This window comes from Mytilus californianus, unplaced genomic scaffold (genome assembly GCF_021869535.1).
Source record: "Mytilus californianus isolate M0D057914Y unplaced genomic scaffold, xbMytCali1.0.p SCAF_11, whole genome shotgun sequence".
In the NCBI taxonomy this organism is placed as follows: domain Eukaryota; kingdom Metazoa; phylum Mollusca; class Bivalvia; order Mytilida; family Mytilidae; genus Mytilus; species Mytilus californianus.
The window spans coordinates 34,418,615-34,442,479 of NW_026262593.1; the positions used below are offsets into that span (position 1 = coordinate 34,418,615).

Sequence of the window (23,865 nt, forward strand, 5' to 3'; positions counted from 1 at the left end):
GAGCGTTTGATTTAGCCATTTGATAAAGGACTTTCCGTTTTGAATTTTCCTTGGAGTTCAGTAGTTTTGTTATTTTAATTTTTATGTCATAAAGTTTATCAATCGATCATCATTGTCAATTTTCAAATAAAAGTCAAGGTATGAAGAATATTTAATTGTATCTGTTGCATTTCAAACTCGATGGGTTGGACACCACATATATAGCTTCTTCTCATTGTTTTCAGACGCTCCCAATGAGTTTTATTAAATATAAACGAGGAAGCAAGTCGACAATAAAAAGGATACTTGAGTTTTCAACCTGTATGGTTCGTGTTGCTTAATCTTTTGTTTCCTTGAAGTGTTTTGTTGACTGTTGGTATTCTTTTCGTCCTTTTTTTTTTGACATGGTGGTGTTTTGTTTCAGACTTACAGTAACTGTTATTAATTTGTTTCAGGTATTTTCACTTTATTATATCGTATAACAATGCTTTGAGCCTTGAATGATCAAGGAAGGTCGTCAATAATAAGTAAAAGTTATCCCATGAGGACGCGGTGTGTCAGTGTAAGATCACCCCGACAGTCGGAGGCCAGAGGGTGATCTTACACTGACACACCAAGTCCGAATGGGATAACTATTTTACATCCCAGCTGTTTTAGATTAGACGAAAAACCATTTACAATTCATAAAATCTAGTTGAGAACGCCACACAACTATTATAATATACTTTATATATTACTATATAATATATACCCTTTATGTCCCTCGAACGAAGTTTAAATATGAAACCATGTCAACTCGCCCCATTGGCCAATTGGCCCACACTAAATCGCCACTTTCTATAAAAATCGCCCCACACTCTTGTTTAACAACTCACCCCACTTATGAATAAGGGTAAAATGCCATTGAACAATCAGTCTGACAACTCGCCTTATTTATGAAAAGAGTTAAAAATCCCACTGAAAAAGGTCTGCCAACTCGCCCCACTTATGAAAATATCTTGCTTCCTTTAAATATGTTAAATTACTGAGAGTTGGTATCCAGTCGTCCTGATCTAGGGGTATGTGTCGTGGGATGATATGCTAAAGGTCTTGAGTTTGATTCCCAGCATAGACAATGGATTTTTTCTACATAAAGTTTGAAAGTGTGTCTTTTCTCAATAAATAATTCTAAGTTTTATTGTGGATTAGGCATTCCCGCCAAAATGTTACAAAACAAAGAAACTCAAGCTGGGGTGATCTGGTAGGGATGATCCGGCTCAGATCACCCCTGGTAGACCAAAGGAGCTGGGATGTAAGCTAGTTTATTTAATTGAACTATGTCGGAAATTCGAAACTAACATTCTGATTGAAATAAATATATCTTGATCCTGTGTCCACGCTCTGTTAACAATGATTTGACAGTCCTTTTTTCTACGTTCTGTTTTAGGGTTATCTCTGGTTTATGTCGTAATTATGTATACACACTTTCTAAAATTTGAAGGTTGTCATTTCATTCGCAGTTGCATTGATTATCAGAATAGAAAAATGATGTGTACTTCAATCAGATTGGTCTGGATATTTAAAAAAGTGTACTCGGTCGATCAATATTTCGAAAGCGGTTGTCCATTTCTGACAAAGACCAGAAGTTAACAGACAAGGTACCCCTTTTGTCAAGACTAATACATTCGAAGATTACGTAGTAGAGAATTGATAAGAAGTATTGGATTCGTAAACGATAATCAACGAGCGACTTTAGTTGCATGCTGATTATCGTTTCCGAATCCACTACTTCTTATCAATTCTCTAGCTTAACCCATTTCTAGTAAAAAGACTGTCTGTTTTATGTTTTGACAATGAATCAACGGAATTTCATAAAAATAATTTCTTTTTCTGTCTTTTTTATTCTACAATAGCTGGAAATGATTATATCCACACGGTTCACGTCTATATTTAAGTTAACATAAGTTTAATATAACTTAAATGATTGTTAGCTCCCTTTTTTTTACCAGATTTCATACTTGTAAATTTATATTTCATTTAAAGTTTTATCATTACAAAGTATTTAAATTATATAGATTTTGGTATTTATGATTTATTCAAAAAGACATATATAACTATACAGAATTTATATATCTTTTTTTGAATAGTTAAAAAAATCTAATAACCAAAATTTAGAAACCTTTGAAATTTACATATATAGTATTTAGCAATCTTTTCTTCTTTACAGCTGATTAAGGATTGCCTACAATTTAACCGTACTAAATTATCAAGATAAAACAAATTTGACCGTACTAAATCGAATGCATAAATTTAGCGTAGTTGCCATAATATTACAATTTCATGATGCTCCAGTTAATGATGCTTTCCGAAATAAATAAAATAATTGCTTAACATCTTTTTTGAACAATTATACATGTATTTTGTTTAAACTGTTTCCCTTTCATTAAGTTTAGATTATTTTAACGTTATTACATTTGGCATCCATCGTAAACCAGTCAATAAACTAGTATTATCTGTGGTACGCATTCTGAATCTCCATCGGAATTGCTCGTGCTACAGATGTACAATGTATAATTATGTCAATTTTTTACTTTCATGATTCAAGCTGTTCATAGCCGTGATCGTCTAGTCGTTGGTACCAAAAGACATAACTGTGATATTAACAGTGCAAAGTTCAAACCTTGTACCCGAATTGAAATTTTTCATTGTAATTTTCTTCTCGACAAACATATTGTTTTAATCTTAGAGGTATTATATACTTCATTTTCATTTTAAGGCGATGATTTTGTTTCTGGTTTTACAGTCAAAGAAGTAGTTTTACGGTAGTAGCTTATATATCACACTTTATTCAAATTAGAGTCCGTTCAATGTTGACGTGATGTATATTTGGACTGGGACTATTATACTAACAATATGGCGTATCGTCAAGTCTCGCGTGCGTTTTAACGACCGTGATCTTGAGTATAACTACACTGAACAGCGTAACGGTTTCCAGACCCGTTAGTATAATAGTCCCTGATTTTGACCATTTATAATCAAACAAAGAAAAAAATATTGATAGTTCGATATCATTATAAGACTAAAACCATAAGTAAGCATTTGCTATGATGAAAAGGAAAAGTCCCTGTACGTTAAAAGTGTCGGACAAGTGTAATGGGCATATGGATGTTTATTTTATCAAGGAATTGTACTAATATATACAATTCCTTGATTCTCTAGTGTTTAGAACCAGTGTGTAATAACCACAATCGTATAAAGACTCATTGGTTCATTATAACGATGTTGAAAATCGACCAATAGTCAAACCTGGTTCGTGAATAAACTCTTTTTTAAGATATTTCCATACTGCTTTATAACTATACCCAAGAACGTTCAAATGTAGAACATTATCTTCCTTAAAAAATAACGCCCAAAATAAAACAATTTACATACATTTGAAAAGAACATGAACAAATCCAGACATAGTATATATATTTTATTAGATAACAAAAGCGATTTATCTCTGAGATAGAAATACAGTTTATTGACATGTATTGACAGTTGTGCGCTTTAAGAGTGTTATTTAAATATTGATTTATGTCAGCACTCGTGGTATAGTGGTATCATGCATAGACTGAAGACTCTACTGATTACGAAGAAAATACGCGCGAGTTCGAACCCTTCATATGCCTTTCGTTTTTGAGAGGATAAAAAATCGGAAGTTAAAAGTTTAAAGATATAAAATAAGTTCACGAAGTGGTCAGTGGATTCTTGAAAAATAATCTGCTGTAAGAACAATAGACTGACGTCAGAGAAATGGGTTAAAAGTTTGGCATTTTTATACTTCATTGTACGTTATGTATTCATACGTCCGCCATGTATGAAATAAAGTCTAATCGTTTTATTTTTAACAGTTCGTCTACAGCAAAGAGTGCACATCATGTCAAACGCCAGAGAAAAATCAGTACTAGCTGCTTTTGGAATGACAGGACTTTCCTTGGTAGCATGGAAAACAATGTTTCCTTGGATACAATATGATCTGCAATCAATGAAGACAAATCTCAAAGTTGCTAAATACATGAGCAATAGTGCAAACAGCAAAGGCTTCGTAATTGACAATTTTGAAACGACAGTTGCGCGCTTTCCAAAGAAAACATATATCATATGTGATGATAGGTGTTACACATTTGAATACGTCAACTCTCAAGCGTGTAAAGTGGCAAATATAGTCATGCAGTGGGATTTGAACAGGAGCGACGCCGTTGCAATTTTTGTACACAACAGCGCAGAATATATTTGGACATTCCTCGGTAATTTTTAAGTTTAAAAAAAAGATTATAAATCATCAAACACACAATGGCATGTCGGCAGAGTTAAATCAAAACATCGAGTCAGGTAACATTTAAGATTTCAGATACTTTTGGAAAAGATCTTCCATGAAAAATAAATCTTCGATTCTCTATATTTCAATATAAATATGTTATATTTTAAATATTGATACCGCTACAAGAAATATTCCAGTTACCATTCCGATATTTATCTAAATTTTTATGAATCAACAATTGATTGACGGATCAGTAGATTACACTTTGTCTTTAAACTACAAATCTGTTAACCACTGTCAAATAAACTCATCATAGATACCAGGATTACATTTTGTACGCCAAACTCGTTATTGTATGTAACGTAAGACGAGCATTTCGTCTACACAAGATTCGCAGTAGCGCTCGAATAAAACCACATGAATGGAGAAAAAAAAAGATAACGGATCATGACCATTTCAATTATATTTTTTTGTCATCAAAAAGTGCTACCTACTGAGCTGGTGATACCTTAGGGCAAACTTCCATCAGAAATGACATCTACCCAGTGTTTGTAAAATCTCATCGAAGATACCAGGCTTATAATTTGTGAAGAAAAATGCCGGGAAATGCAATATTTAATGAAGATTTACAGAGCTTCGTAGTGTTACTTGATATTAACTACTTACAGTTTGCTTCTAGTCACTGTTAACATTCTTGGGTACGGTATTCAGTGTGTTGTTTATTATAGTTTATTTCTTCGAGGGCCACAGGCTATCTTTTAAACACCTGTCGGGTTATGCATTTATCTTTTTTTTTTTCTTGTTCCTGTATGTAATTTTTTTTCCTAAAATGATTAAAAGAAGACGGATTGATATTTAGAAAAGACTAATCTGTACCCCTTTTGGTTCATATACAAATTTTGGAACCTCACGTGTGGTTGCCTATAGTCCTAAGGTTTTATTGTAAGAGAAATAGGCTTTAAATAAAAATTTTGTATAGACTTAATTAAAGAAATAAGGAGATTCACTCTACCAGACTCGAGGAATTTGGCACAAGTTATAGGCATTTCACGACCATGTGTTGAACTGTAGACGTATTTTGAATTTGTGTCGTTGGTTGCTGTCTTATTGACATATATTCAACATCTCCTTTTATTCACATGTATTATTTATAAATGTAGGTTTACTGAAAATTGGTTTTCCTGTAACCTTATTGAACATCAATGTACGAGGAAAGTCTCTGTCAAATGCGATCCAACAAACAGACACAAAAGCTATCATTGTTGGTCAAGGTGAGAGTTACTGTTAATTCAAAAAGAAATATTGCGTCCATTTTTGCAAAATGAGATTAATTATTTCGATTTCTTGAAAATAAACATACAAATGTAATCCGTAGGTATCTAAATGCGATACTCACCCAGTCGCATTATTCTCATGAACAAAAACCTAACAATAATTTCTGAATTTACAGTACATGATGATAATTTGTGTAAGCTGAGGTTCAATCGAAAAAGGACAACATGCAATACATCGTTGCAACCAATATAAAATACTCAAGATAAAAATCAGCTTTTAACCACAAATGATTGCCAAAATGTAAAAGTTATTACACACTTTGCATATTTACACATAAATCCTTAGATTCATAACAAAACTTAAAAATGCACAGTACATAAGACCACAAGACTCATATATAGGCGTAAAAAATAATTTTCACATGTGCAGATATATATATTCATAAAATAAATAGTAAAATAAGTAAACAAGTTAACAGTTCCAGTTCAATCGATTTCATCCTTCCATTGGGACTCTTCAGGATAACTGATTTAGCGTCGTTATGGGCGACGTCGTTAAGGAGGCTTGTAACGGTCCGGCATTGATCATAATTAAAAGTTCTCGGGATTTAATCTTGATCGGAACGTTCTATGAAATAACTTTCCATCTCCTTTCGATAAGCTTCATCCCGTCTACATTTAATAATAGGCATTATTTGAACTTGTTTACTTATTTTACTATTTATTTTATGAATATATATATATATATATATACAAACAAGTCTAAATTGAAAACAACGTTCAAACCTATGATTGCGTTGGATAAAAACCGCAATTTTTATACGTGTGCATGCAAAACAAATTTCTTGTTAGAGGGGTCTAAATACAGCACAAACAACATTTTCCAAAAGACCAAAAAAGTGAAAAAGTATATTTAAACAAAACGCATTTGACTAACAGGTCGAACAATAAATGTTCTTAAACCCTGACTGCCATTGGCGATTTCCAAATAAACGGATCACCGATGTAATAAATGGATCTTAATTATAAATTTAGTACTAAACAGAAACACAAATAAGTCTTTCAGACTTGCTGGTCTCGGAAAAGCTAAGACAGGAGGTTTGGGAAAGATCTTGGATAAATAGTGGTTCTTGACAATAGTTTATTAGATTATCAATTTGAAATATTAATATAGAGGATCGGGAATTATATTTTGTGATAAAAATTCTTGTATATTCAATTTGACATTTTGTTTTAAATGAATACACTGAATTGAAATTGTATGTAATGCATTTGTTCAATAGGAGAAGATTTATACGAAGCAATTAGTGAGATTAGAAATGAAATTGACATACCAGTCTACGTCATGGGAATGGTTTCTGAAAAATGGCAACATAATTACCAGTCATGGGACCTGTTAATGATGACATCATCACCAGTAGAGATTTCTCAAGTCTTCAGGAGTCATATAGACATGCATACAATTGGTTGTTATATCTTAACTTCCGGAACAACAGGTTATATTATTTTAAAATATGGTATTTAACAAAACGTATCTACAACTAAAACAATACCAAATTACTCACTAGCATAAAATACAAATAGTGTAAAGGAAAATAACAAAAATATTGAACTCCAAGGAAAATTCAAAACGGAAAGTCCTTTATCAAGTGGCAAAATCAAAAGCTCAAACACATCAAACGAATAGAAAACAACTGTCATATTTCTGACTTACTAGCAGTACAGGCATTTTCTTTTGAAGAAAATGGTGGATTAAACCTTTCACTTGTGTGCCAGTCTTAAAGAAACTGAAATTAATAAACCCACTTTTATAGAAATCACACCTATTTCCATGGTTATATCCACAGCTGTGCTTCAAAATAATTGTCATACAGCACTTGTTTGGAAAGAGCAGGAATGCATGACATTTTGTGTTCACAGAATTTAAAGATCGAAAAACAAATGGAACATTTCAATCTTGTTTCAAACTATAGATAATTTAACTGATATTACAATTATTATGTTTTGTAGTACGGTCCTTCTTACAAAAATGCTTATACATATTTTTATTGTTATACGAGCTGTTGTAATACTTTACATGCCCTACCTACGATAGTAAGACATTATGTCTTTCGATATGTGTATCTGTCCGTTTTTGCATTCATCCGTCCGCCTGTCCGTCCCGTATCAAGTTTAAATTTAAAGAAGCGCATGAACTTGAAACTGAGTAAACATGTTCATTATGATGTAAGCTTTTAAAAATATATGTCAAATGAGGGTTTAGACACATGTTTTGAAGTATATCGACCAGGTAACTGTTTCGGTTAAGGTTGTTTTCCATGAAGTTGTGAGATCGTACTACACGTGTTTCGAATGCTGTGTTACACTATATGTATACCAAATTTGTGTATTGATCTTGATTTAAAATTGAGAATGGAAATGGGGAATGTGTCAAAGAGACAACAACCCGACCATAGAGCAGACAACAGCCGAAGGCCACCAATGGGTCTTCATTTCGCAGTTGCCATAACTTTGAAATGAAATAGTATGTCTTATTTGACAAAATGGGTAAACAGGTTTTGTTTTGTTTTGCAGGTTTACCAAAGGCAGTACGAATCCCACATTTTAAGCTTGCATCTTGTTCCAGATTAATGCGTTTGTGTGACCTGCAACCAGAAGATGTACTGTACACTGTTTTGCCCTTTTATCACGTGGCTGGTATTTCCGGATGGTTAAGTGGGGCCGAAATAAGTTCGTTATATTATAAAAAAAAAACATTTGCATTTACGGATTTGACTAGTAAAATTATTCAGCGTTAATCAACTCTAGCGCTAAAGAGATTACATGTATGGACAAAAGCCTGAAGACTAACAACTGCTGTACAAAATTACTATAAAATAGAGGCGAAAGATACCAAAGGGATTATTATACTCATAAGTAGAAAACAAACTGCCAACACCATGGAAAAAAAGGAAAACGATCAAAGACTGACAGCAGTATTCAAAACACAACATAGAAAACTAAAACAACTGAGCAACACGAACCCAAAGAAAAAAGCCGGGGTTGATATTAAGTGTTACGGAAGGGTACGCAGATCCAGCTTTACATGTCCTACCCGTCCTGTAATGCAAGACCATGCTGTGAAATAGCAATGTGTTGTCTCATTTGTAGAAATGCAACAGCATTGACAAACTCTGATAAGTACTATAATATAGTACTAAATTGTCAAATCGGTGAATATGAATTTGACTACTAATGCACTTTAACGTGTTTACATTAACAATAACACATGCCTTAATGAAGTTTATACAGTTGCTCGAATCATTTGATTTTTGTTTGAGTTTTCATAGACACCTTAAATTGTTTAATTTAAGTTTTTTAAAGTTCGGTGTTTTTTTTCTTGTTTGTCGTTTCGTCATCTTTTCGTTTTTTGCCATGACTTTCTCTCGAGTTTTGAGTTTCCCCTTGTTCCCCTTGTTCCCCTTGTTATTATTCGCCTTTTTTATACGGCGATTAAACTTAGATCAAATACTACAAATGCTGTAGGGAAGGAATGTAGTGAAAAATAATAGTATATATATTTAAGTGAACAGAAATTTACATTTCAGGTAACACTGTAGTGATACGTAAAAAGTTTTCTGCCAACCACTTTTGGGATGATTGTAGAAAATACCATGTAACTGTTGTTCAGTATATCGGTGAATTATGTAGATATATGTTGGCATTACCTGAGGTAATATTTAAGCATAAACATCATGCATATAACTTGACCCGCTATAGCTATCATACCTTATCTTCTAGGTAAAACAAAATCATACGAAAATACAAATCAAATGCGCATTTTGAAATTTTATATCTCGTCAGAAGTGCTTAAAATCAAACATTGGACATACACAATTGTCAAATATTGAAGAACAATGAACCAAAATAAGACCAAATAAAGGTACAAACCAGCAAAAGATTACTTGTAAATCTGGAGTATAAACTTAAATTTAACACATTTTGTATATATGTATAAAGTATTTCAACATCGATGTAATGTTAGCCTTTTAAGACAAATGACTGGTTACCGAATTGTAAAAACATCGTGGCCTTAGTTAAATCATTAACAGCGCTAGCATCGACCTGGCGGTATTTTACCAAATTACAAGATATCGAAATAAATTTGATATATCATATAAGCACCGTATCATTTTAACAGTGAATAACAAAGATATGACACAATAATTAAATTCAATAAAACAATAATTCAGACAACCACTCACGAGGTTCTTGGTTTACGGAATGGCACATGCACTTCTGGAAGGACACGAAGACACAACTAAATCAAAACGCAGGAAAATTAGATAAAACCTTTTTCAATATTTGTTCGTCAAAACAGTGACTTCTTCTGCATTTAACAACCTGCAAAGTAACTAGAGTATGAATATATATGTAAAAATTACAGAACCCAAAAGATGGCACTAATAATATCAAATGTTTTATTGGTAACGGGCTTCGTCAGGATATCTGGCTGCAACTGCAGAAACGATTTAAAATACCTAAATTCGTAGAAGTTTTTGGAGCAACTGAGGCCACAGGAGGACTAGTAAATGTTTGCAACAGACCAGGAGCAGTCGGCAGAATTTCGCCTTTAATGGTAGGTGTTGTTAAGAAATTTTACTATTTCAAATAAATACGATAATTTTCTTGAAATGAAAAAATCTTGCAACTATCCAAAAAGAGTAGTCAGTGTGTTCCCAGATGCCGGATAAGGAAAGCCATTGTCCATCGAGTGGTAATGTATTAATACAGAACACCTGTTCGTGGACCACAATGCATAACGTATGTGGAAAATGTAACATGTAAGGCATATTACTTTTGGTAAATTTTGAGGAAGATTGACGTATGTCATAAGACAAACTTATTCGTCCCATCACAACTCTACACCAATCTCTTATAGCAGTCGAAACTCGTTTAATATATCATCCAAAAATCATTTTTATTTCGTGTTTTTTGTATAAAGTCCGTTTTCTCGAGTCGATTCACGAGATTCAACATCAGTAATCTACTGCCGCCTTAATTTGTTTCCATCGCATCAATAGCTTTTTATGGGTTGCCTTGGCGTGAACTAGTTAATTAGTTAATAAATCTTAAATTTTTTTTTCCAATCTATTGTTTTAACTCTACATTCTTTAACAATATTCAACAGAACTAATGAAATAAAAAATGCAATCAGCATCGAATTCTCCGATAACAAACTAGATGGAGTAACGACATTTTTTTTATTCGGAGAGTAGGACCTTCTGTAGGAACAAAATAAAAAGAAATACCAAAATCTAGTAAAGGTTTTATTGTTTATGTAAAATAACATGCATTTGAAATTTAATTATTTAGTTTCTGTCATGCTTTAAATCTCTTCCAGGTGAACAGGTTTTTCTGCACTCTAAAAATATTTTGCAACGTGAAAACGGCCATGTTTTTAAATTAATTCTAATGAATCTTAATATTGCGGAGCATTTATTTATTATGTTATTGCTGTGAATCCTGAGATTATATTGCACTGAAGCAATTGTCAATAGAGTATGCTTGCTGTACATTTTCTAATTTATGACACAACTATCGAATTAATATTCTATTTTAGAATAAGCTGGATCCTGCTCCCAAGTATTTACTAAAATATGACGTTGTCACAGCAAATCCACTACGTAATAAATTAGGACGCTGTATGGAAGTTCAGATAGGTTGGTATCACATGCGTATCTTTATTCGAGCTTGCTATATTTTTGAATATTTACGTTACCAATATATTTTGAAAAGTAGTTGCCCATCAAAGAGAATAGGTTATTAAAGTTACTTTCTCATTGAATCTTACAATTTATTCCTTCACTACAGCCTTTAAACGAATTTGTTATATTTTCCGATAGATTTAGTAAAAGGTTTCCATCATCTAGACACTTTGTTAACATGACATATCTGTAATACCAATTTTCATGTAGGTGAACCGGGAATATTGATATGTGGAATTCCTCCTTCTCATCAAGTTGAAAAAGGTTTATACAAAGGTAACATGGAAATGACAGAAAAAAAGATTGTACGTAACGTGTTTAAAGAAGGGGATGCTTACTTCAACTTTGGTGACTCATTGTATCTAGATAAAGATTACTTCGCTTATTTTCATGACCGAGTTGGAGACACTTTCAGGTAATTATATTACTTAAAGATTACATTGTTTATTTATTTCTTATTCTGGTATTTTAAGCTGAAATAAAGATTTAGGGCACTTAAAGTAAATAGACGTCCCAAATTGAGTGCCCTTTTTTATGGCTGTTAATATACAACATTTCATAGAAGATTGGATTTAAGTAATAGTTAAAGTTCAATGATAAGTTAATATTGATATTAAAAGAACTCCGAACAAAAAGGGATTTGAACAGCCCTTTTTGTGCGGAGGTCTTTTAATGTCAATATTAACTTAATCATTGAACTTTTACTGACTTACAAACCGTCAAAAACATAAGAAAAGTACACAAAAAGCACTCGCAGAAACCTAATTCCCCTGAATTGGACGAGTCTAAATATGTTTACCTAAATGATAGTTAAAAAGTACTCAGACTGATATATACAATTAACAGTTACCAAATTGCAACGGAAACGGACCGATTAAATGGCAGTACATCATTCAATTATTCATTTATTATATTTTGTTTAGCATTAAAATAACACCAAATGATAGTTTTACAAAATTAGGGGGTAAATTTATATTTTTGATCCAGTTTTTCAAAATAACGATTTCTTATTTAATAAATGAGGCATTCAAAACCCTATACATACCTCATTTATAACTGACCAATGAATATTCTGCACAACAACTTCTTGTTATATATATTTATATATATATATGATGTTTTTAATCTGTCAGTAATCATGAAACAGATCAGACCTAAGAAAACAGTAAGTAAATTCTTCCACCAATTAGCTTTTTAAACAGCTTGTTTCAGAACTTTTAATCGAACAGACCTAGATGCATAAGGTCCTTCACAATATTCATCCGGTAACTGTTCATTCCTTTTTGATTCTGTAATTTTCCTACACTACGTTACATGCGAATGCAAAATAATTAGTGTTGTCTGTTCAGTCCAATTAATTAATAGATCTTGCTTTGGTTTTTTTAAAATAAAAACTATGCATGCAAACTTCAATGAATAAAATCGTATTAAAAAGCATAAATGTGACATCTATAGCATCAACTAGGTTTCACTGACCCGATCAAAACGTGTTTAGGTGACATATTCGTAGGTTCGATGTATTATATGAAAACAAACTCTTTTATTTTAGTCGTCCGTTATTCCCATTTCATGTCCAACTGAAGCAAAACACCTGAAATTTTTTTTTTACCTTTCTTAGTTTTATCCTTTCCTGACAAAACATCATGTTATAAATCGTATTAAAACAGTAGATAAGAACCATAGTAAAAAAGTATTAAAACTTTTTTATATCACTTATGTAATAAATTGAAGGAAAAAAAAAACACCAAAAAAAACATAAAAATTTATAAGAAAGAGTACCTCGTAGCAATTTACAAGATCTTGTCTTTGAGTGCTAAGTACATTGAACAATTTATGAAGTTGATTGATTGGTGTTTGCTTTACGTCCAGTGGCAAATATTTCATGCATGTTCATGACTATAACACATGAAGTCTTTAAATAAAATACTCAATAGGTAGGTCGTGCAATAGGAGGTCGACAGTGAGATTGGACGTGAAACTTTAAAATACCACTGGAAAATGAGGGTATATTGAATTAGGACAGAAATTTAGACTTGCAACAGCTGGCCACATTCGGGCCACCCAAATAATTTGTGCAAGAGTTTTTAATTTGCCGAGAGCGTTGATCCATGAAATCTACACTAAAGTCGATCATCGATGTTTACGTGTAGTTTACAATATCATTTCACGCATTTAATTTAGGTTAGATACTTTTAGCTCGCTTTAGTAACTGTGAGAAGTCTGTGAAACTGTATTGTTTATTGTACTTGAGGTTTTGGTATATTATGTACTACCGCTCTACTGGTTGGTCTCATGTGAAGGTGTTCCCCTCGAGAGCGGGAGGTCGTTTGTTCGAATCCCGACCGGGCCAAACAAAGACGTTAAATTAGTATTGGCTATTAATTGGCGCTTAAAACGTGACATCATAGAGTAGGAGCACATACTGGTCTGCTCAGAGTCGGAAATGTGTCCGGGTCGGGTGACATTTTTTCCTGCGAACTAATATCTTGGGAACTGACGTATAAAAACACCGACTCAGCGTGTCAGTCTAGTAAAAAGCGGGGTTAATATTCGTATTGTATCTACATGTTATCGTCCTGAATATTCTTTTTATTTGCCGCTGGTCGTCATCCATTATCATCATTTATTTTACCGTTTTATTATACAGTGAAGTGTTTTTCTTCTACTGGTTTATATTACAACTTCTTAAATTTTCACCGATCAAAATTAAAATAGGGCAGGTGAAATTTTTCAACCAGAGACTAGTGATTGTTGGGATATCTTTGACGGGATATATAATATTTGACGGTAATTATTATTGAGTTAACTCCTTATACCTTTTATAGCCGGGTAAAATGGAGTTCCGACGATATGGAAATCAAGAAGGAATATTTCGCTCCTTAAACTTTTATTTTAGCAGTCCGGCAAGACCGAACAACAAACTCCAAACCAAATGTAAAGTAACATACAAACAATAACAATATATATATAAGCACAAGCAATTAAAGGATTAAGAAGATTAACATATGCCAAATAGAAATAACAATAGATTAGAAGAGTAATTAATGTCCGACACGTATAAGTATATTATTGTCTAAACTGTTACCGAGAATAAATAATTAAATGAATAGAGTAAATGAATTTAAGTCCTTTGTCCAAGATTATGACACATAATCCGTGTAAAACACTTATGCCTAAATTTACGACAAAGTTCAGAATAATAAAGTAAATGCAAAACAAGAATATACATTAAAACAATTGAATTCATAAAATGTTGTTTTAAAACTAATTTCATTGCACAGTCCAAATTGTCCGGTCATATATTCCCGCGGCCCATGAAGACACGACCCGGGTCTTACTGTTCATCTGAAATTGTTCCGAAAGTTTATTCTGTCGTTGTGGCGTCCTCTGTAACGATAGTTTTGGTTTGAATAGTTATCTTCTCTTGTATTTTTCCGAAAATTGTCCAATTCGTCTTCTAGTTTGGTGATTCGATCCCGCATATGTTCTTTATCGCGTTGTAGATTGAATTGCTTATCGATTGCTTCACATCTTTGATCGCACAGGCCAAAATTTGATTCTTCAAGGTTATTAATGCGTTCACGTACTTTTTCCATTTCTTTTTGGTCATCTGCGTTTTGTTTTTGAAGTTTTTCTAGATTGCTAACAACACTGGTATGCTGTTGTCTGTTTTATGGTCGGGTTGTTGTCTCTTTGACACATTCCCCATTTCCATTCTCAATTTTATTTTGAATTAATTCTTTAAATTTCTTTTCATAGTGTACACTTTTAATTTTGAATTTAACTCTCTCGGAATTGAATCGGTCGTGCCTGAGTCTTACGTTATCTATGAATTCCTTGTTATATTCTAAGGTTGGAAAGAAGTCAATCAGTTCTATGGTATTAAGGAAACATTAACATAGCTTTCTGTTCTTTGAATTTTCTCATTCGTTCTGCGTCACGACGTATCTTGGATTTCGATTTAACCTTAACAACTTTCACGTCCGGTTGTCTGTGAAAATTACACATTCTGGCGTAATGTCCAAAACTTCTGCACTTATAGCAAAATGACGTTTTTGCTATACATTGTCTAAAATGAAATTGATTGTTCACAGTCTTTCCACAAAACTTACATAGGTAGTTGTCCATATGTTGTAAATTTCTTGTCTGAAAGGTAGTTCCATGATCAGACATCTGGTATCTCCAGTCTCGGCCAAAATTTCTGGTTCTCCGCGTATCCATTTTTCTGTTTGCTGGGGGATCAGCTTCACAGGTAGAACAAGGTATCCGATAGTTGCGTTGCCCGGATGTCCTAACACCAGATGTAGCCGGGTAAAATGGAGTTCCGACTATATGGAAATCAAGAAGGAATATTTCGCACGACAAAGTTCAGAATAATAAAGTAAATGCAAAACAAGAATATACATTAAAACAATTGAATTCATAAGATGTTGTTTAAAAACTAATTTCATTGCACAGTCCAAATTGTCCGGTCATACTATTATTAAGTCATTAGGCGGTTTTCACTGATTATTTTTCTGTATACGGATCTTTCTATAAAAAAAAGACTGAAAGTTGACTATAAATGTTTTGATATGTCTGTGTATTTGTGTTGCTCTCGCATTAATGTACAGTATATCTTTATCACCTTTTATTCAAAATCAAATGATTCACTTGGGTATAGAAATATTGACATCTCGAGACCTCTCCCGTCCCACAGTATACCCTTACTAAATGTTTGGCTTATCGGATATATAAATACGCAGTTTTGTCCCATCGAAATAGGAATGTATATCAGATTCCTGGTGTAGTGAGAATTTCACGCTATCTATACGTTAAAAAAACATTAGGGGAAAAACGATCTATGCACGAGTTGAATGATCGAAATGTGTTATATCAACAAGAAAGGTCAGCTAAATCTTTTCAAATAAGTCGCATGGCTGATTTTAACACATTTTTTGCGAATTTTGCTAGGACAATTGTAGATGAAAAAAAAATATAACGAAACCGATTAGCAAAACAATATCTAAAAAATAAATAAATGAAACGCCCAAAATAGGTTGAATCCTTGAAAAATTGTTGTCAACATTTTTTTTATCAATTTTTGCTTTTATGGCAACTATTATACCAGTCTGAGATATAAATAAACTTGAAACAGCAAATGGTGATACGTAGACGAGACAGCCGTCATTGTTCGCTTCAATATATGAGTTATTGGCACTCAATGAAGATCGTTTTTCTGTTCTTATCCCCTCTCCTATTAATTTTGCTAAAGGATATAATGTAACCCCTGATGTGTACCACAACAACGTTTTTGTAATGATAAAAAAAAAGATTAAATGCAAAGAGAAAAATGATGGAAGAAAGATTTACTCTTAAAAATTCATACTTAGATAAAAATGAAATATAAAAATTGGAAAACTGTTTGAGACGATTATTTATTGATTGTTGGTTGCTTAACGTCCAGTGGCAAATATTTCATGAATGTTCAGGACGAAAACAAGTTAACAATAAATACAATAGGTAGGTGTTGTAATAATAGAGGCCATCTGGGATAATGGTCGGGGAAATTTGGACTGCCACTGGACAATGAGGATATATTGGATAGGGACAGAAATTTTGCCTTGCAACAGGCCACCTACGGACCCCTCAAAGAGTTGTTACAAGGGTTCTTAACGTGCAAAGAGCGTGGCACTTTCTGTACACGAGGTATCGGATTTAACGTCCCCAATCTGACCGGACGTGGCTGCAAACTTGATACATCCCGCACAGCCAAACGGACGCCCCACTTTTGCAAGCGTTTTACTGCCGGTCGGAAAAAGACCAAGTGACCATATTTGTATTCCCCACAAGGGTGACAATTATTTACTGAAACAATATGATTATACGTCACTAAATGAAGCTGATTAATTAATTGCTCCTTTTATGTCCAGTGGCAAATATGTCATGCATATTTACGACGAGATGCAATGTGGATCAACCTGAGGCAAATGATTACACTTTTTACAATAAGGCAGAGCGTTCGCTAGAAGTAAAACGTATGCCGTAATAGAATACAGTTGAATCATGATCAAGTCGTAAGCTAAGCTATTAGCCCTCTTGGGGGCCTCGGTGGCCGAGTGGTCTAAGTAGTTACTACTGTAATCACTAGCCAGTCAACACTGAGGTTGTGAGTTCGAACCCCGCTCGTGCGGGTGCACTCGACTCCAATCTTAAATGACTAGGATTGTCAGTTTTCCTATCGAAGGTCGGTGGTTTTCTCCGGGCACTCCGGCTTCCTCCACCAATAAAAACTGGCCGTCACGAAATAGCCCAAAAGCGGTGCTTAAAAGTGGCATTAAAACACAAAAAATCAAAATCAAATTAGCCCTCCTTCCCTCTTTTTTCTCCACGGTAGACGAATGCCAAAAAACAGAACGTCATTAATTTACAAACAATAACGGCCACTATGAGTAAATGAGATATTTTTTATTTAGATAAATTCCTATTGCAGCCAACATCTCTCGATTCGGGACAGGTTAGTATTTCCACCGATTGATTATTGAATGGAGATATTAAAGCAACCAAAAGCATTTTGAATCAAAAATTTTCTAAAATTGTAAATTATGATATTTTGCTGGGTGTTATTTCCCGATCCTATTTCGGACCCCTTGATTTTAAGAGGGCGTATCTAATTAGTCAAGCCCGATTAACTTTTAGTAAATTGAACCTCAACTTAAAGACCTACACCGGGTATTTAAGTTCGAGGTACAATAAGAAGACAATAGAAATCCATTGTGAAATGAGATCGTCCCAGGTATCTTAGATAATTATTTTGCGTTGAATAACAATGAAAAATGCACGAGCAGGTTTGTAAAGTAAAAAACAAAACATGCGTATAACTATATATCTTTATGGACTTTTTTTGGGTCTCGTTGGTTTTGCAATTAACGAATAGAAATATTTGAATTTCACAAGGATTGTATTTAAACGATTCACGCTAACTGATTGCGAATATTTATATGATTTAAGGCAGAATGATTTAACCATCAGGTTTTGTCTGATAATAAAATTTAAAAAAGACGGGTACTGGGATGCAATATAAGAACTAGACCAGTTACGAAGAAAAAAGTCATAACGCGGAAACCGTTTTACATGCTCCATTGAATATTTCGAACATGTATCGATTTAAATCATTAAAGTCTTGAATTATTTTGTACAGCACTGTCATTCTTTGGATATCAGAGAGTAAATTTATAGTATATATTTGGGGCCAGCATTATCTATCTTGCTGATTTGTTTCTTTACTAGTATGATGCAACTTCATTCAGGAGCTTTTCAGGAAGTATGAAAAAGAAGCTAGTTTTATCCTTTAACTCTACGTCCGCTATAAAGATGATGTTCTCTCAATAAATAGGTCAAAGTTTGGGGACGATGTTGAATGCATCTGTCCCGTCGAATTTTAAATTAAAGATACCACAGACACATTTAAGTCTGTCTCATATCTGATCTTAAATCTAGAAATAGACAATAAAAGGTCAATTGAGAACAAAACTTCACGACAGAAGGGATGATTTCAGTTACACAATTGTGAACGTACCAATTGAATGTATCAATAGTAGCACCTGGATATGGAGAATTTATCTCCCAGCGGTACGATATTCCAGAGCATGTGTTTTCTTCCGTAGTTTCTTTGATAGAGGGTTGCTGCTTACTAGGAAGCTAACGAACCAAGAGTTAAAGTTTTATTCATCCAATCAAAAGTTTTACGAACGCCATCATGAGTTGGTTGAGCGTTATAAAAAATCTATGTCACAGGTGACAACAAATGTGTTTCTATTGTCGTAATAACATTTGTTTCCTCATTTCCACGATTGTGACATCACCAAATGTGGATTATCATAGAATTTGTATAAACATTATCCTGAGCCACATGACGTGTGCCATTAGTGGAGAAGGATCTGCTTATCCTTCCGGTGCAAACAGCCCCATCCCCAGTTTTTGATACAGTTCATATTGCTTTAGTTTTGTATATAGTGTTTTGTTGACCTGTTTTTTCGCCGTCTTTCGTTATTTGTCATTGCGTTGACGGTATTTCATCGACTTTTGAGTTTTGAATATCCCCTTGATATCTTCCGTCTCTTTTTTTAACACATTGCAGATGGAAAGGCGAAAACGTATCTACGACAGAAGTTAGTAACATTATTTCACAGCTACCATTTATCTTAGACGCAAATGTATATGGAGTATCAGTTCCTGGTGAGTATGATACATGTATGTGGATTATATGTTCCTGGTGAGTATGTTGAATGCATTTGGAGTTTCAGTTCCTGGTAATTATGTTGAATGTATATGGAGTATCAGTTCCCGGTGAGTATGTTAAGCGTATATGGCATGTTAGTTTAGTGTGAGTACGTGTATAAAATATATACGAAGAATCAGTTTTCGGTGAGAATATTAAATGTAAAACGAGTATCAGTTCCCGGTGAGTATGTTTAATGTATATGGAGTACTAGTTCCTGGTGTGCTCGTTAATGTATGTGAAGAGCAGTTACTGTTGAGTATGATAGTTGTATATGGATTATCAGCTCCTGATGAGTACAACAAATGTATATGGAGTATTAGTTTCCTATGAGTACATTAAATGTATATTCAGTATCAGTTATTTGTAAGTATGTTAAATGTATTTGAACTATCAGAACCTAGTGAGTTTGCAAAATGTATATGAGGTATATGTTCCTGATGAGTTTGTTTAAAGTTTATGGAGTATCTGTTCCTGATGATTCTGTTTAATATATAAGGATAAGAATAAGAAAAAGAATATTTCATTGTCTAATTAAAGGGCCCAATAAAGAGCTTTTATCACATTACATACACATAAGATTAGACATAACTTGAGAATAACTTAGATCCAAATATTTTTCAAAACAAAATAGAGTTTTAAAGGAGAAATAAGTATTAAGTTTGCGTTGATCTGATTGTAATACTTCTATTTTCCTTCAAGAAATGGAGATAGATAGTGAAAGAGTAGATACTGGTTTTTAGTTGCATGTTTGTAGGTCAAGCTTTTTAAAAATACATTCTATGCTTTAGAACCATGTATTCACTCCATTATTGCGAAGTTCTTTAGTACATATATATGCATCATATAATAACTATTCTCAGAATTATTTAGTCGATGATAATATTTTAAAATTCCTAATATAATATAAATATACATTGGGAATCTATCTACCTAGCTCAGAAGTCACAGCAAGATTACTGAATTGTTTGTTTACACCTTATACATATTTCTCATAAATTTGATATTTGATTTTTCAGATGTATTGTTTGAAAACATTTTTCCTAAAATATATTCATCATTTTTCTTTCATGCAGATTAGTTAACTGAAAACATACACCAAACTTCACATCAATAGGTTAAAATTGGCTTTACAGTATGGTCATAAATGAAGTAAAGATGAAATAGTAGGGTTTGAAGATGACATACATTGTTGTAATTTAAAAATGCTTTCATAGACTTCTTGTACAGTTCATCTATATATTGAAAAAAATGTATGTAAAACCAATAGCTTTCTCACCTAGGTAAAAAGGGAGATTAAAATGTCTCCCTGCTGTATTAAAAATGATACCTATTGTCTTGTTCTCTTTTACATTTAAACACCATTTAGAACAGTAACTATTAAGCATAGTTTACCTCTCTTGCAATCCCTCTGTTGAATATGGGAGAATTACAATGTCATCAGCATACATTAAAAAATCAACCCTTTGGTTATTAACACTGACATGGTTAGTACATAAAGGGAAAACATCAGGGAGATCATTAATAAGACGTTTGAATAAGTTGGGGCTAAAAATATCCCCTTGCCTCACTGCAATAAATTATCTAAACAATGGAGTTAATTGGTCGCCAATTTTGACACATAGCTTACTTTTATTATACATATCTTTAACTATAGCATAAAACTGTCCTGCTATGTTGTGTTGAAGTAGTTTATGTTATATAACTGTATGAATAACAGAGTCGAATGCTTTTCTGAGATCTACAAAGCATGCAAATAGCTTATCATTTGTGTTATTAATACACTTGTCAATTAATGTCTAAAGAACAAAAATGTGATTGGATGTTCTTGATTTTTTTGTAAATCCAATTTGACAAATGAAGTACTAGTATCATGTAGCAATGAGTATATTAAGTGCTCAATTAAACTATAAACAATTGGTGTCTTACTGATGCATCTGAAACCAAATTGCATGAATTCTGCTGTTCGTGCAGTTTATGTATATGTATTTTCTCTATACAAACCTTGTGTTTAAAGTTATTGCAAATGGCTGATATTTTTGTTCGAGCATATTGTTTTTCTTTAATTGTTTAACATTTCTTACCGATATAACATGTTACTTTTATTATTCTTCCCTTTAAGTTAGTTTATTTATTTTGTATTTACATTGTGTCATAGGTCAAATTTATTTGTTCAGTGTATGTTCAATGGTGTTAATATGTCCTTTGATTGAGTTAAGCTATTTCAGTTGATATTTTATAGTGTGTCTTTCTATGTTGTGATGTTACACTATTGTTTCAGAAAAAGGGTGAAGGTTTAACCCCGCTGCATTTGTTTGCACCTGTCCTAAGTCAGGAATCTGATGTTCAGTAGTTGTCGTTTGTTGATGTGGTTCATAAGTGTTTCTCGTTTCTCGTTTTTTATATAGATTCGACCGTTGGTTTTCCCGTTTGAATGGTTTTACACTAGTAAATTTTTGGGCCCTTTATAGCTTTCTGTTCGGTGCGAGCCAAGGCTCCGTGTTGAAGACCGTACTGTGACCTATAATGGTTTACTTTTATAAATTTTGACTTGGATGGAGAGTTGTCTCATTGGCACTCATACCACATCTTCTTATATCTACTTTCCATGTTTTTTGAAAAATTGTTTCTATGTGTAAAAGTACAAACTTGAATTCAGAAATATCCAGATTCCTATAAGTTCAAATTTGTACTATTCATTGTCTACGACACATACACTATCTGTTAAAACTGAGTGAAGAACAGGTATAGTTCCAACTCCACACAATTTGCATGTCCTTCTGATCGTCCAAAAGACTTACATGGTACCTTGTTTGTGTAATGTCTAACTCTGACGGTTTTTCGTCAGCAGTTGTCATAATTTATCAATGATTAAACACAGATAGCAATGATCATCTCCTTCTTTTAACAGATTTTTCAAACTGGTCAGTAAATTGCACTGGAATGTATTTTGCAGGGATAAACAATGATGATGTTCTAGAGTAACTGTTGTTTGAGTTAGGCAGAGATATACATCTTGTAAGATAAAATGAATTAAACATAATGAAATAAAACACTTATAAATTATATGCATCCGAAAGCGCTTTCTGGATTTAGACTCATCAGGAACGCTTCAAGTTAAATATTTGAAATCCAAGGATGTATAAGAACCGTAGCAGGTGAAAAGCGTTGTGACCATCATGCATACAGAGCATTGTAATATTAGCCAAATCCATCTAAGGTACACTTTGCTTGAGGGAGTTGAAACCTTAGTTTCTTAATGATATCTAATTTTTTTAACGGACTATTTAAAAAAGGTATGTTATAAAGTGTGTCAGTACCGAAGCACTGACTAAGGAGCTGATGATATCCTCGGGAACTGATAGTCCACCAGCAGGGTATAGACCCAAGGCTACAAAAAGGAAAATAATGCTTTATAAGTTGTATGCGTCCGAAGCGCGTTTTTTATTTCTTTTAAAGTGTTATTTATATTCATTATCTTTTTCAGGTCATGACGGGAAGGCGGGTATGGTTTCCCTGACACTTATGGAGAACATCGAACTTACAGCTGAAAAGTTACAAGAAATCTACACTCACTGTGAAAAGGAATTACCAAGATATGCAAGACCTTTAGTATTAAGAATTGAGAAGGACATGCGAACAACTTCTACATACAAACAACATAAAGTAACTCTAATGAAAGAAGGATTTGATCCTAATGTAGTGTCTGATCCAATGTTTTATTTGTCAGCGGAGGCCAACACGTATCTTCCTCTAAATTCAACAAATCATCATCTTATGATACAAGCTAAACTATGAAAAAGACATTTTGAAACTTTTAAAATAAGTGTTGTAGCTCAATATTCAAAAGTTATTTGATTTTTTATGCAATTCCACTTCATGCGCACTTTTTCATTTACAGGAAGATCACAGTTACAAGTAAATAAAATTTATAAACAGGCTGAGTTTGAAGCGATTTTCTTGATTAACCTGCACCAGGAAAGCTCAAATCCAAGCTTTTGAAAGTCAAGTGTTGAGAAAAAATATATGAAACGATGAATATTTCATTTGTATAAGAAACAACATCATAGGATAAAAAGTAAAATAACAAAAATACCGAACTTCAAGGAAAATTCAAAACGGAAAGTCCCTTATCAAATGGCAAAATCAAAAGATCAAACACATCAAACGAATGGTAAATAATGTCATATTCCTGACTTCGTATATGCATTTTCTTATGTAGAAAATGGTGGATATTTGTAAAAGACATTTGTAATCAAGAATATAACGTTAGTTTACGGTCGACTTTGGACCAATGCTAAACGTTTAATAAAAGATAAAAAC

General features: G+C 33.1%; 1 protein-coding gene across 2 annotated transcripts in view; it reads left to right on the forward strand.

Annotated features, from left to right (window-relative positions):
- The window catches only part of LOC127719952 (long-chain fatty acid transport protein 2-like), a 28,088-nt gene extending 4,607 nt beyond the window's left edge, over window positions 1-23,481 (forward strand). The window contains exons 2-11 of one of the 2 annotated variants that reach the window (XM_052226320.1): window positions 3,852-4,247; window positions 5,422-5,532; window positions 6,819-7,031; window positions 8,110-8,265; window positions 9,123-9,247; window positions 9,962-10,153; window positions 11,138-11,237; window positions 11,493-11,697; window positions 19,402-19,499; window positions 23,030-23,481. In XM_052226320.1, the coding sequence (XP_052082280.1) occupies window positions 3,878-4,247; window positions 5,422-5,532; window positions 6,819-7,031; window positions 8,110-8,265; window positions 9,123-9,247; window positions 9,962-10,153; window positions 11,138-11,237; window positions 11,493-11,697; window positions 19,402-19,499; window positions 23,030-23,340 (1,881 nt within the window). In that variant the 5' untranslated portion in view covers window positions 3,852-3,877 and the 3' untranslated portion in view covers window positions 23,341-23,481. Of the gene's footprint in view, window positions 1-3,851; window positions 4,248-5,421; window positions 5,533-6,818; window positions 7,032-8,109; window positions 9,248-9,961; window positions 10,154-11,137; window positions 11,238-11,492; window positions 11,698-19,401; window positions 19,500-23,029 lie in introns of those variants that run through there. The other variant, XM_052226321.1, reaches the window with a different exon arrangement.
- Window positions 23,482-23,865: the final 384 nt, after the last annotated feature.